Here is an 11,967-nt window from a genome sequence, read left to right as displayed (position 1 = left end):
TTCAACAGACGCCCGCTCTTGCCCTGGAACCATGACCAGCCCCGCTCCCTCTCCCTCTCCCCGCCAAGCTTCCCCGCCCACCGACGGTGCACCCGCCCCGAAACGCCAAAAGGTCGACCACGAGGCAGACGAGGAAAGCGCCTCATCGGAACCTCGCAGCGAATCTGAAGATCCGTCGGCCGAGCCTGGCGAGGCAGACCTATCTTCTGCCAGTACTGCAGCCTCCGACAACGCTGCATCTGTATCAACAGGCCCGAATGCAGCGCCAGTCGATGCGCCAGACACATCTGCCTTGCCTGTGAGCCTGGCAACGGCCTCCGCAGGCGACTGGCAAGCCCTATGGTCGCCCGTGCACAACGCCTACTACTTCTACAACTCCAAGACCCAGGAGACGACGTGGACGAACCCTCTCGAAGCATCTTCCTCCGCTTCTCCTGTCGCATCTTCGTCTTCTGACCCACAGGCCTTCACGTCCACGGCCGGGGCGCTCCAGGCAGCTGCGGCGGCGCAGGGTATCGATCCCTCGTTGGCGTACTTGGACCCGTCGCTCGTCGCGGGCACGTCCTCCACCCCTCAAGCCTTCACGTACACGGCGAAGTTCAACGCGCGTACGGGTGCTTTTGCGCGTCCGGACGGGCGCGATCCCTCACATGTGTCCGAGTATGAGCGTGCACGGCGCATGAGCGAGGCTTACTTTGACGTTGGAGAGTGGGAAGAGGAGGTTGAACAGCGTAAGGCGCAGGAAGAGGCTGAGGGAAAGAAAAAGAAGAAGCCGACGAAGAAAGACTTGGTGCGTTCGATGCCTTGTCTCGGGTGCTGTTCCTATGGTTCTCATACTGCCGTGTGATATAGGAGAGATTCAAAGAGCAAAAACGGCTGAAGAAGATTGCGAAGACGGCGTGGCTTCGTACTTAGAGCTACATTTTGCCTGCCACACCTAACAACCGCCCACTGTAGCCTTTCGTATATATACCCAGAAAGACGGGATTTAGACTCTCGTGGGATGCAGCGTTCTATCAATCTGCTTGGAAGTTCCGGAGCTAGCTTGCTCATAATTGGACAGTCACCGGGAGTCCCACAACGCAGTTCACAAATCACGGGCACACGTTGTCGCATTACGCCTTGCGGGCTTGAGGGCTAGCCCTGGCCGACAACGTGCCGAAGTAAAATAGCATGATATACATACGGACCGATAAATAGCTCCGGCAACAAGGGACAAATTGAGCTAACGCTCAAAGCCGAATATCGTTCTCCTCACGGTCAAACTTCTTCCAAGCGTGCTTCTCGTACTGCTTGAGCTTCGGCTTGCGTTTTGGTCTGTAGGAGCATATAATGTCAATTATGCCATGATTAAATGTAGCGTTCCGGGATACGTACAGAACAGGCACGCGCGGTTCGATGAGTGCACGTTGCTGCATGCTAAGGAACCGATCTTTGAATAGATTCCCCTCCGGCTTGAGCGTCCGCAAGCTCTCTGACAAATCCTCGCCGAGCTGCACGTCAATCTCGCCCTCAGGCACGGTATGCTTTCCAAGCTTCTGACCCGCGAGACCCCTGGCAAGTTTGACTTTCGTCTGCTGCTCGTGGCGCCCGCGTAGCTGGGCTTGGCGTTCGCGAAGGAGCTTCATTTGGCGTTTGCGCAGAGCTTTCGCGGCAGGCACTGCGGCGAGAAGACGTCTCTGGGCAGCACGCTCGGCGAGGAGACGTTTCTAAGGAGGACACAATGGTGAATGCCGGATGGACCTATAAAGTGATTATAGAGTATACCTCTGCCCGCAGCTTCTCAGCCCTTTTCCTCTCCTGCTTCGTCTTCCTCTCTGGAATTTTCTTTGTCGGTACCTCTGCAACCTCCCGCTGTTCCTCGTCATCTACGATCTCCGGAACGGCCATGCCAAGAGCAACACCTTCCACAGCCTCTGCCTGCGTCGTTCTGCGCGCTAGCTCAGTTTGCTCCTTCGTCCGTTTGAGCTCTTCTTCCTCCCTCGCACGCTTCTCCTCGGCCTCAACCGCTAGCCGCATCAGCGAGGTGTGTGCGGCGACCGGTGGATTGTACGATGTGCCCTCATGTGGAGAAGGGACTGCGGGTACAGCGATGTAGTTCCTCGGATGGTCCACTTCTGGTTTCTGGTATTCAACATCAATTATGCGAACGTACGCCGACAAGCAGAGAACCTACTTTCGGCAATACTTTCTTCGGTATGAACTCTGTCTCCTCGTGCTCCTGTTCCTGTGGTTGCGACCAGACGTCGTAGCCCCCGCTCTTCTTGGCGGCCTCGCTAAGCTCCAGCAGTGCACTGCCGGAGCCCAACTCTGTATGGTCCATGATGGCATTGAATGGACCCTTGCGAGGCTTCTTGCCCATTCGCAAAAGTCTATCCTTCTCTTCATGCGTGAGCTTCCGTTTATATGACAGTGTTGACGAGGTCGTGCGAGAAGCGACGGCAGGCACCGCAGAGCGCTGCTGTAGGATCTTGGTGTAGGTGAGTTGAGAGGTGCTGAAGCGTGGACGAATGGATTTTCGGACTGGAGAGGCAATATGACGTGGTGAAAGGTAGCCAAGTCAATAGCGCATCCGATATCTTTGACAATGTCATGTGCGCACTTTCGTGATCACCCTTCACATCGACGGTGAACAAGTCCTCGTCCTTCTTTTGGTGCAGAGTCGAGCTTTAAGCCACGAGTCCACAAGATTTATTCCTTAACAAACACCTCAAACAGAACAGATTTCTTAGTACACACCCGGTAACCCTCTCCTCAACCCTTAGCTCCTCAAGCCCCTCCTCTACGTTATCGATGTCGATGTTTTTCCTCCATGCCTTCTTACCCTTCCTGCTGCTCTGCGTCCTTTGCGAAGGCGCGCCAATGGCTGACTTCAGACTCTTCTTTCCGTTCCGTTTGGAAGTGACAGCAGATGTTGTGACCACCTTGGAGCTCGAGGTGACCGCCATATTCGACAATGGAACCGGCAAGGGAGGAAGTCGCGCCAAAGGGGAATAAGTAAGTTTTCGATTAGACGCCCATCCTAAAGGATGGCGTACACACAGCGACAAACAATCAGCGCAGAAGCGCTGGTGGCAACGAGCGAAACTTCAGCATCTTCCATGCCGGCATGCAAGCTTCGCTGACCTAAGTGAAAATCTCTAGGAACGCGTAACATTCCGTCTTTTAGGCCATAAGTCTTTTCTATGGCATACCGTCGATCACTTCCTCGTATTAGCAACAGTGCAATGATAGGGCACTGATTCAGAATTTGTCTACACATACATTGTATGATACAACAGTTGCTCGGCAAGACAGAGACCTTGTGTGAATTATCATCATACCCGTTCAGTCCCCAGAACCCATGCTGAGTATGTTCGTGAAAATCTCCGGCACCTTGCCTGCGAACCCGCCTATACCGCTTTGCGAAGGGGCGGACTGGATGGGTTGCTGCGAGCCTTGCTGTGGCTGATTAGATTGCTTGGGAGCTTTGACAATGAGGTCAGCTTGTTGCCTGAAAAAAGGAAGGTGAGGGGACCGGCAACGATGATATAATATTAATAACGAACAACTTGAGCCTCAACAGTAGCTTCCTGTTGGCACTTTGCATGTCCTGGCCGGCCTTCATGGTTCGCGCAAACAGCTCGGCACGCTGATCAGTCTCTTGGGCCCTCAGAATCTATGATAGCGAAGGTCATTCGGCATATACCTTTATGTACGAAGCTTACCACGCACCTTGCCCAAACGATCAACTCGTCCCTTGATGTCACCCTCACCAATGAGACGAACGACCTCACACTCCGCTTGGCTGATAGTCCAGCCGAAAGCGGCGGCCATCTTCTCGAGCTTGACAGTCGCAAAAGGCCTGAAGTAGAGCGCAACTGCCCGCGAACGGATGAGTTGCATAAGACTGCTAAGGTGTGGTGCCAAATGCGGCAATAGCGCATGCCGGGTCTGTGCGTCACAGGTGGTCAAGGAAATCTATCAACGGAGAGTTGCGCTGTACTCACAGAATATTTCTCGAGGCTTTCCAACACTGCTTTGAACTTGCCACCAAGCCAGTTCACTACGAGTTCGCGGATGTAAGGCTCAGACTCAAGGTATGAGGAAACAAAGGTGTCGTTCTCCATGATCTATGGTAGGTACAGCTTGAGAAGTGTAGGCATGTATGGCAGTCATTGAGACAGACCTGTGATTTAATCTGGGATCTTTGCAATGTTGCAAGGGCACACAACGTGGTATAGATTGCGATATCAGATGGATGGATAACCTATGCGCAAAGTGAATGAGATAACGATGGCTGCTGGCTTCATGCTGGCATACCTTGGTCGCCCACGCACCCAGGCTTGCAGCGCTGCCCACTCTCACAAATGCTGAGGCAGCTTTCTCGTATGAGGCAAGCCCAAGATGACTAATACCGGTGGCCACTTCGAGCTTCGTTTGCGTCTTCTGACGCTCACTCATGAGGCGGTCTCTGCTTGCTTGTGCGGCCGTCGCCGCCGCGTGTGGTGTAGCTGCAGACGAAGCGGAAATATGTGTGGACGATCGTAGCGCATTGGTAGATGCGTCGAGTGCAGGTTCTGCTTTGAAGACATACGTCGGGATATGCGTGTAGTTGCGCTGCTCAATGAGAAGCTCGAGAACAGCGATACACATGTCCAATACATGCTGGCTCGTTGTGCAGAATTCCCTGAGCTTGGCGTAGTGTTTAAGGGCAGTCTGATAATCTCCAACGGAACGATGAAACTCTGCCAGGTCGCGATGAGCCATCTATAGATCTACGAGGTAAGCACAACACGGACCAAGTAACAGAGGAGACGCCACCGACTCGTATGCTCTCTTTGATCATGTTGCTACTATATGTCTTCAGCTCTACTTCTAGCTTAGTCCGCTCATCTGCGTTCTTCCTGTTTGTTTCTTCGATCCATGTCTGATCGATGCTCACGACTTCATGGAATGGTGGTAGGGGTGCGTCAGATGAAGCGTTGGTTTGAGCCTGTTCATACGCGATCGAAAGGTGAGAGTACAGAGAAGTATCGCGCATGTTCCTGATATGTTTCGCTGCTACCTGTGCAGCTTGTACAGCGAGGGTGGGGCACTGAGGAATAAGGAAGGTGAGCCGGTCGACGAGGGCTCTGCCTGTATAGTTTGATATGTATTGGTCGAGGTCAAAGGGGTGATTGTCGTCAATAGGGAGAACACGCATTACGCCAGTGCGCCTGGTTTGTTGCTGCTCATCGATGTCCATCTCCATCGTGGTGAGGGTCTGTGTAGATGCGTTAGCTGCAACTTAGGTATGTACTCAAGGCGCGTCGATGCACATCCCAGGCATTAGATCACTATAGATGGACGTAAATATTGAGAAAAGAGGTGGGCACTTGGCACAGTGGTAGCGCGCACGCTTCGCATCTTGGGTCGCTGCTTGCGTGAGGTCGGGAGTTCAATCCTCCCAGTGTCCATTTTTGCTGCATCCTGCGTATAAAACTGGAAATATTAAAATATCTGCTGGTCCACGACTCCAAATTTCCCGCTTTTCACCTGCTCAGAATTATCGTTTAGCTTTGACCGTAGTGTTATGAAACCTCGGTCACTAGTAGGATGAGATGTCGGTGAAAAACAAGAACTGGCAGGAATTCGAGTACAATGAGTATAGACAATCTCCTGCAGTTATGATTCCCCTATCAAGCTTTGAACCTGCCATTCCATCCACCCTTGCCAGTTCTGCCGCGTATACTCGTGGACTCTGCTCCAGTCCCGACACACATGTACAGCTCCCAGGCCCTCTCCCACATCACTTGATCCCAAGACAATTTCAGGCTCTAGTGTCAAGTCTGCGGCACACATGATCGTCTGCCTCAGGTAGTTCAAGCAGTGCGCCGAATGCTCGACATCACGCTTCCTCGTGTGCCCATGTCCGTGCCCTTGCTCCCCATCATGACTCTTCCCATTGAGAATAGCGTGGCGTAGCGAGTCCAGACAGTGAATTTGGTGGTAAAGCGACAGGCTGAAGAAGCGCTTCTGCGGACCTAGATGCACGAAGCCGAGCTGGCCACCAGGATAGATCGAGAGCCACTCTGCGTCAGCTTCGCTGGAGTTGAGCGAATAGTGCCGCGAGTCTTCGAGCACCATCGCAACGGGCTCGCCGAGATCTAGAGGGAGGTACGGGGGATAGTCGTCTCCTTCCCAGCCTGCACAGAGCAGATGTGAGCTCAGAAGGCCGGAAGTGAAGGCGGAACGCACTGTAATCTTTCTCAAAATCGTTTGACACAGGAACTGAACGAGCGCATGAGGACTGTTGTGAAGCTCGGTGCTGCATCTGCATCCACGATACGGCGAGCTGTATGAGCCCCGAGAACAGCAACGCTACGCTGCCCAGCACAACTGCATTGTACGACAACAGGTGTCCAAGAGACGGTCTCATTTGAGGATAGAAGACTAGGCGGCCGCAAGGAGAGGGCGATTAGACACCCGAGGTCTCTAGCACCACCAAGAGCTCGGCAGATTTGTACTTGAAGGCAAAGCTCCTTGGTATTTCTCTGTTGTGGAGAGCGACGGGCGTGAGTAGCTCCACCGCTCGGAGAATGAGGTGCGTTCGTCCTAAAGGTATCAAAGGTAACAAGAGGTAACGGAAGACGTTGGCGTGCGGTTCAAGTCGCACACGCGCTGAAAGACGTCAGCAAGGACGGGTTCCCACATATGTCGCAGATGGTGGGTCAGACGTTCCAGGAGCAGCAGCCCTTGCGTTCTTATAGGTGGCAAGTAGACGAAGATACGGTCAGGATAGTGTTCCCTGGAGAAACGACACTCGTGACTACGAAAGGGTAGCACACTGGGGCGTTGAGAAGGTTGTCTATGTACGAAGCGCCCAGCCTCAAGCTCAGCAAAGAAACCGCGTCAAGCTAGCTGCTCTTCGGATTGGTCTCAGGTATGGCTAGTTAAATACTCATGATTATACGTCCTAAGGTGAGTGTACTCCCTGCATGATAGATATCGAAAGCATATGCAGAGCATCTAAAAGAGAAATGCTCGCGGCCCAAAAACACATGACTTCATCCTAGGCCGTGACAGTCGCGCGCAGTCGTTCTCGCGCAGCTATGTGTTGAGATTCCGCCGATGCCGCACCTTAACGGCATCGACCATCGTGGTGTGATTCGGCCTGCGTTCCCAGATAGGGTCAACATCTGGGCCGTCAAGGTCGCCTGCACCGTCCCATCCCCAGCACCATACTGCGCGTCACAGTAAGTCTACATGCCGTGCGACGGAATTTAATGATACACACCGTGTTCGGGACCAGGCAGGAAGTCTAGCGGTTCATTCTCCTCGTCAGTAAAGAGTCGGTCATGGGGGCCGAACCACTGGCGATCCTGGGGATCTGTACGCGGATTATCGGGAAGCCCGCCTAACCGGACGTAGCCTCGTATTGACGTCAAGTTCTTGCGGGGCGGGTGAATGATTTCAAACACCCGCTGGACAAATAGAACAACTTCAGTGTAGCTCATAGCGAGGAGTAGAATGTATTACTCACATTGTCGTACGCTAATTTCACTCTGGGAACCATCAGGATACGACCGTAGTCCGCCTCCCAATAGTCGTTTGCAATCAAACTACATTCACTCGCCGAACACTCTCCCTCTGTAATTCGTGCCATGCGGAAGCGAACATGGGGCGGCGCGTAAAACGGCGCAGGGTCCATGATGGCAATGCCGTTCCAACAGGACTGCATCTGGACGGGAAGATGTTGCTGGAAACGTTCTTGAGATTGGGGTTGGTGAAAAATGGATTCGAAGGGGGCGTTCTCAAGTGCTGTACCGTTGATGTCGCGCGCGACCCAGTTGTCGTAGAACACGGGGGATCCCTACATGGTATGAGCATGTGAGTAACACAGGAGTATACGGACACTCACAAGCTCCTCGTGGAACATATAGTCCGTCGCACAGGTGATACCTGCGTTGTTTTTCCGACTCTGCCAAATCAGCTCCAGGAGATCATCCACGCATGGCAAGATGTCGTTCATGAAGATGATCGTGTCGAAGTATTCGTTCTGAGTATTACGCAGATCGTGTAATGGCACGAAGGCGGCGTTCCGGACTTCAGCCAGGTACTCGATACGGTGGTTGAAAGCGCCACGGGTACGCATAGATGTCTGAATATCCACACGCAATCCCACCGATTTGCACAGAGCGTTAAATATTTGCAGCAGGGCCTTCGTCTGATCTGTCGAACCATTCTCGTATATCGAGACATATACGTTTTGGTAGCCCAAGACAGAGGATACGCGGAAGAGAGTGGCGAAAAGGTCGGGGATGATGTCGAATGAGTTATACAGATTGATAGCAAAGAAATACTTGTGGGTATCCGGGTGTCTTGGTCTTGACGGCGGGACAAAGTCGCCCTCAGAGCCAGTGCTCATCCGGATAGCGTCGAGCCACGATGTCCGCGCTGGTGGTAGATGGCCAATGAGCGCGTCATATCGTTCCTGAGCTTGCTCCTTGTAAAGTGGTTGTGCGTTTCGTGTGCATTCTTTTGTGTAATGCGGGGAGAGTGTCGTCAGAAGCTTCAGGACGCGGAGGCGTTGTTCCTCCGTGGGCACGCTTACGGGGTGCCTCGAGCTAGTGTGAATGTTCTGCGGTAATGGCGAGTGGCCGCCTCTCCATAATGTGCGGGACTTTCCAATGTTAATGCGAACAGAAGCGCAAGCAAAGCGTCCTGGAACTCACGTCTGACGAGGTGAATAGGTTGGCTACAGCAAGCCCAATGAAAATGCCGATGGAGATGGACACCCATGTCGGTAGTTTGGTCAACGGGTTGCTACTTTTAGGTTGCATGCTTGCAGACTGCGGTCAGAGAAATTAGAAAGCATTCGCAGGAGACCAGGCGAGCCACGTACCTGTCGAAAGCTACGACCTCGTCTCGTCGCACATCCAGCAGATCCCTCTAAAGCTAGATTGAAGCCCTCACAGAGGTGAGCAATCGCTGTCGTGCAAGTGGGTCGTAGGCGGCGTTGTTCGTGGAGAAAGGAGCGGCAGCCTCTGGTGGTCGGGCGAATCCGACCAGCGACGTGAAGACGGAACCAAGAGTCTAGATTTTGATCGACTTCCGGATCGGGCGAAGCGTCGCGCTTCGGCTTGGCATCTCCAGCTCCTGATTGACGGCGAAGCGACCCCGTCTCATCGTCTCGTTTCGTCGCCGACGATGTCGAGCACGCTGTCCGCGGTGTTGAGGGCGAGGGCCAACCAGCTGCGCACGTCGAGCTATGCGCAGCTTAGATTTACAGTGTCACGGTGCCGAGTGCAATTTTAGCCTCTATGTGATCGCCGGATCAAGATTTCTCTCGGTAACCATGTTTCCTTCGGTCTTGGCTTGTGCAAGAGCAGTGACGGGGGCGACATACGCCTCCAACACCGGAGGTCAACGCTGCAAACTACTTTCTTGTCAATTCGCTGGATTTTCACTCAGTGCACGAGTCCACACGGCGAGTGACTGCCGTGTGAAACGACGGATGTGAGCCTTATACGGTAAATGATATTTGACGAGGCCTTTCACCTCGACCAAGACCGCTTCCATCTGGAATGCAGCGACGCGTAGGAAAAGGGTTCGCCCACATCTCTCCTCCACTACCGCCATCTCGCATGGGCTCTCTTTCAGAAAAACCGGCTTCCCGCCTCAACCAGAAGACCCTTGGTGTCACTAACAGGATATGGCTCATTCTTGTGGTCTTCCTCGGACTTGTCCTCTTCACTCGTTCAATACTGCCGTCAGACACGTCATACTACGGAAGATATAGACCCGTGCATATCGACGCAAAGCCGAGGAACTACCTGAATGTCACAGAAGGGAGCCCTGTACCGTTCACCTTCTGTCCTGCGCTTGGTCCTGGTGACGAGCTGGCCGACAAGTACGATCCTGTTGCACTTCAGAAGACGAGACTTCATACAGGCACCGGTGCGCGGATACAGCGTGTCATCACCAGAGCTCTGCAGGGTCTACCTGTTACGATAAGCGTGGTTGGTGGCTCTGGTGAGTCTCTGCATGCTATTTCGTTTCGCGGTGTGTGGTCAAACTGCTGCATGCTGTCTTCAAGACACAAGTATCGCTTGCTCAGATAGCTGCATTTCTCCTTTATCCTCCCATCTCGTTTCTCGTCCATAGGCCCACCTGTGTGGGCACTATCAGTGGTGCTAGCTGTCACTCAGTTGTCAGCTATGTGCGCGTGCCATACGTCAAACGCCCAGCAATTCGTTATCTATTCGCTACAAGCCTGTGCGTCGGGATGTTGATATCTTCTGTTTACAGTATCTGCATGCCACGGTACTGGCGATGACCCCTTGTCGCCGTCATGTTACCCCTCACTGTTCTTCAATTGGTGGAACAGCGTGTTTCCTCACCCTGCCTCTGAACTTACGAATGGCGCGATGCGTCGAACAAGCTCGGCATACTTTTCGTTTTGTAACACCCACCATGTACCAGAAGTCACCGACCTGGTCATCGTGGAATTGGACGTGGAGGATGCGGGGTGCGTTTTTCGCTTTATAGGGTTGCTACCGAAAACTAATTATCTCTGACGGTTGGAAAGAGACCGCCAGTCAATGGATAACTTCGAGCTTCTTATTCGCTCATTACTCATACGTCCAGACCAGCCTGCTGTATTAATACTTGGACACTCAAGTCCCCAAGCCCTTGAAGAGAGCGGTTTCCTTGGCCCTGACCGATGGCACACCCTCGTAGCACAGTTTTATGACGTTCCTCATATTAGGTATGTCGTGTGTGTCCTTCGTTCACACGGAGGCTTAATTCTGGTCTAGCGCCAAACCTTTGTTGTATCCCTTGTACCTCCATAACCCCTCACAAGTACAACAGTACTTCGCCGACCCGATCCTCGCTAACTCGAAAGGCCACGAACTCCTTTCTGACGTCCTCATCTCCTACTTCCAGTCTCAGACATGCTCTGCATGGGCCTCTGCAGTTGGCACAGCTCCCGAACTCACTCCTGGTCCCGGTCCAGCGGTGTACCGAGAGAAAGCCAAGACCCCGACCGACGCTCGCGGCCTGTTTGGCGGTGTAGCGCAGCGGAAGGGCGCAGCAGGTGCGGCAGCGCCTGAGGATCCCGAGGCCGCTGATACAGGCGTGAACGCCAACCCAGCTCATGTTGCGTTTGCTGAGCCTGGTTCGCGCCAGCTCTCCGAACAACTGTACCCCAACCTCAAGGTCCCACAGGCGCGGATCGGTTCGCGCCCTGCCGACTACCTTGAGCGTTCGTTCGAGGAGATCTCGCCGTTCTGCGTGAGTGCGAACGACCTCATCAACCCACTCCCGCCATCGATGTTCTCTGGCAGCGGCTGGGAGGTGTTCCACCCCGCGCCCGGCTTCGCGGAGCTGAACAGCCACGCGCACTACTGGTATTCGAGTCTGCCCACGAGCAAGCTCCGAGTCGGCTTGCAGGTCGGCGCGGGTGACATAGGCATCTACTACCTCAAGGAACCCGCCAGCGAAGTCGGCCTGGGAAGTGCGATTGAGTGCTGGGTGGATGATAACTACCCGGGTGCGGTCGTCATCGAGAATTCCGCACAGATCTCGGAAGCTATCCCCACGTACATTACTTCCCCTTTGGCTTTTTCTCTCGCTTACACTGTCTTTCAGGCTTGAGATCATCGACCACTACGTCCAGCGTGGCTCGCACTACGTCGAATGTCAGCTTCTTGGCGAAGAAGACGACAGGAACGTACCACCATTCAAGATCATCGGTATCTTCTCCACGTGATTGTGCTGTCGCATTCTCCCCTTCAATTCCTAGTGAGGCGTCCAGTACCCCTCAGCGTTCAACACGGACAAACCTGGCACGCTGGCACACTTTCCAATACCCGCAATGCGCGGCTCACTCCTTGCATAGACCAGCTCTCCTTTGATTTATTAGACCACAACTATATGCCGCGTTCCATGTACATGGGTCTTACGATAATAATAAGTATGTAAGAATCAGACTTACCGCCA

The 11,967-nt window shown here is 53.5% G+C and overlaps 6 protein-coding genes and 1 non-coding gene across 7 annotated transcripts; 3 read left to right on the top strand and 4 right to left on the bottom strand.

The window, feature by feature from the left end:
- Positions 1–310: 310 nt before the first annotated feature.
- Positions 311–915, top strand: PHACADRAFT_54914 (uncharacterized protein; the record flags this gene model as incomplete). Its single annotated transcript, XM_007394021.2, has 2 exons — positions 311–790; positions 853–915. Coding segments are annotated over 2 exons (543 nt in total), but the record flags the coding sequence as incomplete, so codon positions are not given.
- A 317-nt stretch (positions 916–1,232) lies between these two features.
- On the bottom strand, positions 1,233–2,948 carry PHACADRAFT_194252 (uncharacterized protein; the record flags this gene model as incomplete). The annotated part of the gene is made up of 6 exons (XM_007394440.1): positions 1,233–1,317; positions 1,378–1,709; positions 1,768–2,124; positions 2,177–2,523; positions 2,603–2,667; positions 2,740–2,948. The coding sequence occupies 6 exons, from the start codon at positions 2,946–2,948 to the stop codon at positions 1,233–1,235; spliced, it is 1,395 nt and encodes a 464-aa protein (XP_007394502.1).
- Positions 2,949–3,238: 290 nt separating this feature from the next.
- On the bottom strand, positions 3,239–5,244 carry PHACADRAFT_253909 (uncharacterized protein). The gene is made up of 7 exons (XM_007394439.1): positions 4,808–5,244; positions 4,303–4,749; positions 4,169–4,249; positions 3,990–4,112; positions 3,715–3,933; positions 3,549–3,658; positions 3,239–3,493 (listed from the first exon to the last, which is right to left on the bottom strand). Exons 1-7 carry the CDS (start codon positions 5,231–5,233, stop codon positions 3,328–3,330), a joined length of 1,572 nt encoding a protein of 523 aa, XP_007394501.1. The 5' UTR covers positions 5,234–5,244; the 3' UTR covers positions 3,239–3,327.
- A 107-nt stretch (positions 5,245–5,351) lies between these two features.
- Positions 5,352–5,438, top strand: PHACADRAFT_t61. The gene has a single exon. It is a non-coding gene; the product is annotated as a tRNA-Ala (tRNA).
- A 141-nt stretch (positions 5,439–5,579) lies between these two features.
- PHACADRAFT_253907 (uncharacterized protein) lies at positions 5,580–6,610 on the bottom strand. Its single transcript, XM_007394438.1, has 2 exons — positions 6,220–6,610; positions 5,580–6,167 (listed from the first exon to the last, which is right to left on the bottom strand). Exons 1-2 carry the CDS (start codon positions 6,398–6,400, stop codon positions 5,647–5,649), a joined length of 702 nt encoding a protein of 233 aa, XP_007394500.1. The 5' UTR covers positions 6,401–6,610; the 3' UTR covers positions 5,580–5,646.
- Positions 6,611–6,903: 293 nt separating this feature from the next.
- Positions 6,904–8,968, bottom strand: PHACADRAFT_253906 (glycosyltransferase family 69 protein). The gene is made up of 6 exons (XM_007394437.1): positions 8,867–8,968; positions 8,697–8,813; positions 7,883–8,644; positions 7,505–7,834; positions 7,259–7,445; positions 6,904–7,205 (listed from the first exon to the last, which is right to left on the bottom strand). The coding sequence occupies exons 2-6, from the start codon at positions 8,802–8,804 to the stop codon at positions 7,072–7,074; spliced, it is 1,521 nt and encodes a 506-aa protein (XP_007394499.1). The 5' UTR covers positions 8,805–8,813; positions 8,867–8,968; the 3' UTR covers positions 6,904–7,071.
- Positions 8,969–9,547: 579 nt separating this feature from the next.
- On the top strand, positions 9,548–11,966 carry PHACADRAFT_253905 (uncharacterized protein; the record flags this gene model as incomplete). Its single annotated transcript, XM_007394436.1, has 5 exons — positions 9,548–9,996; positions 10,273–10,492; positions 10,553–10,732; positions 10,782–11,567; positions 11,617–11,966. Coding segments are annotated over 5 exons (1,756 nt in total), but the record flags the coding sequence as incomplete, so codon positions are not given.
- Position 11,967: the final 1 nt, after the last annotated feature.

Source organism: Phanerochaete carnosa, assembly GCF_000300595.1.
Source record: "Phanerochaete carnosa HHB-10118-sp unplaced genomic scaffold PHACAscaffold_4, whole genome shotgun sequence".
In the NCBI taxonomy this organism is placed as follows: Eukaryota; Fungi; Basidiomycota; class Agaricomycetes; order Polyporales; family Phanerochaetaceae; genus Phanerochaete; species Phanerochaete carnosa.
The sequence above is the reverse complement of the archived record's forward strand: the minus strand, read 5'-3'. Positions and strand labels throughout refer to the sequence as shown.

Coding starts and splice junctions, on each gene's coding strand:
- PHACADRAFT_253909 (XM_007394439.1), bottom strand. CDS start 5,233: ATGGAGATGGACATCGATGAGCAGCAACAAACCAGGCGCACTGGCGTA. Junction 4,750..4,807: donor TGATCAAAGAGAGCATACGA/GTCGGTGGCGTC, acceptor GTAGATCTATAG/ATGGCTCATCGCGACCTGGC. Junction 3,934..3,989: donor AAAGCCTCGAGAAATATTCT/GTGAGTACAGCG, acceptor TGTGACGCACAG/ACCCGGCATGCGCTATTGCC.
- PHACADRAFT_253907 (XM_007394438.1), bottom strand. CDS start 6,400: ATGAGACCGTCTCTTGGACACCTGTTGTCGTACAATGCAGTTGTGCTG. Junction 6,168..6,219: donor CGATTTTGAGAAAGATTACA/GTGCGTTCCGCC, acceptor TGCTCTGTGCAG/GCTGGGAAGGAGACGACTAT.
- PHACADRAFT_253906 (XM_007394437.1), bottom strand. CDS start 8,804: ATGCAACCTAAAAGTAGCAACCCGTTGACCAAACTACCGACATGGGTG. Junction 8,645..8,696: donor ACCTATTCACCTCGTCAGAC/GTGAGTTCCAGG, acceptor AACATTGGAAAG/TCCCGCACATTATGGAGAGG. Junction 7,446..7,504: donor TGAAATTAGCGTACGACAAT/GTGAGTAATACA, acceptor CTATTTGTCCAG/CGGGTGTTTGAAATCATTCA.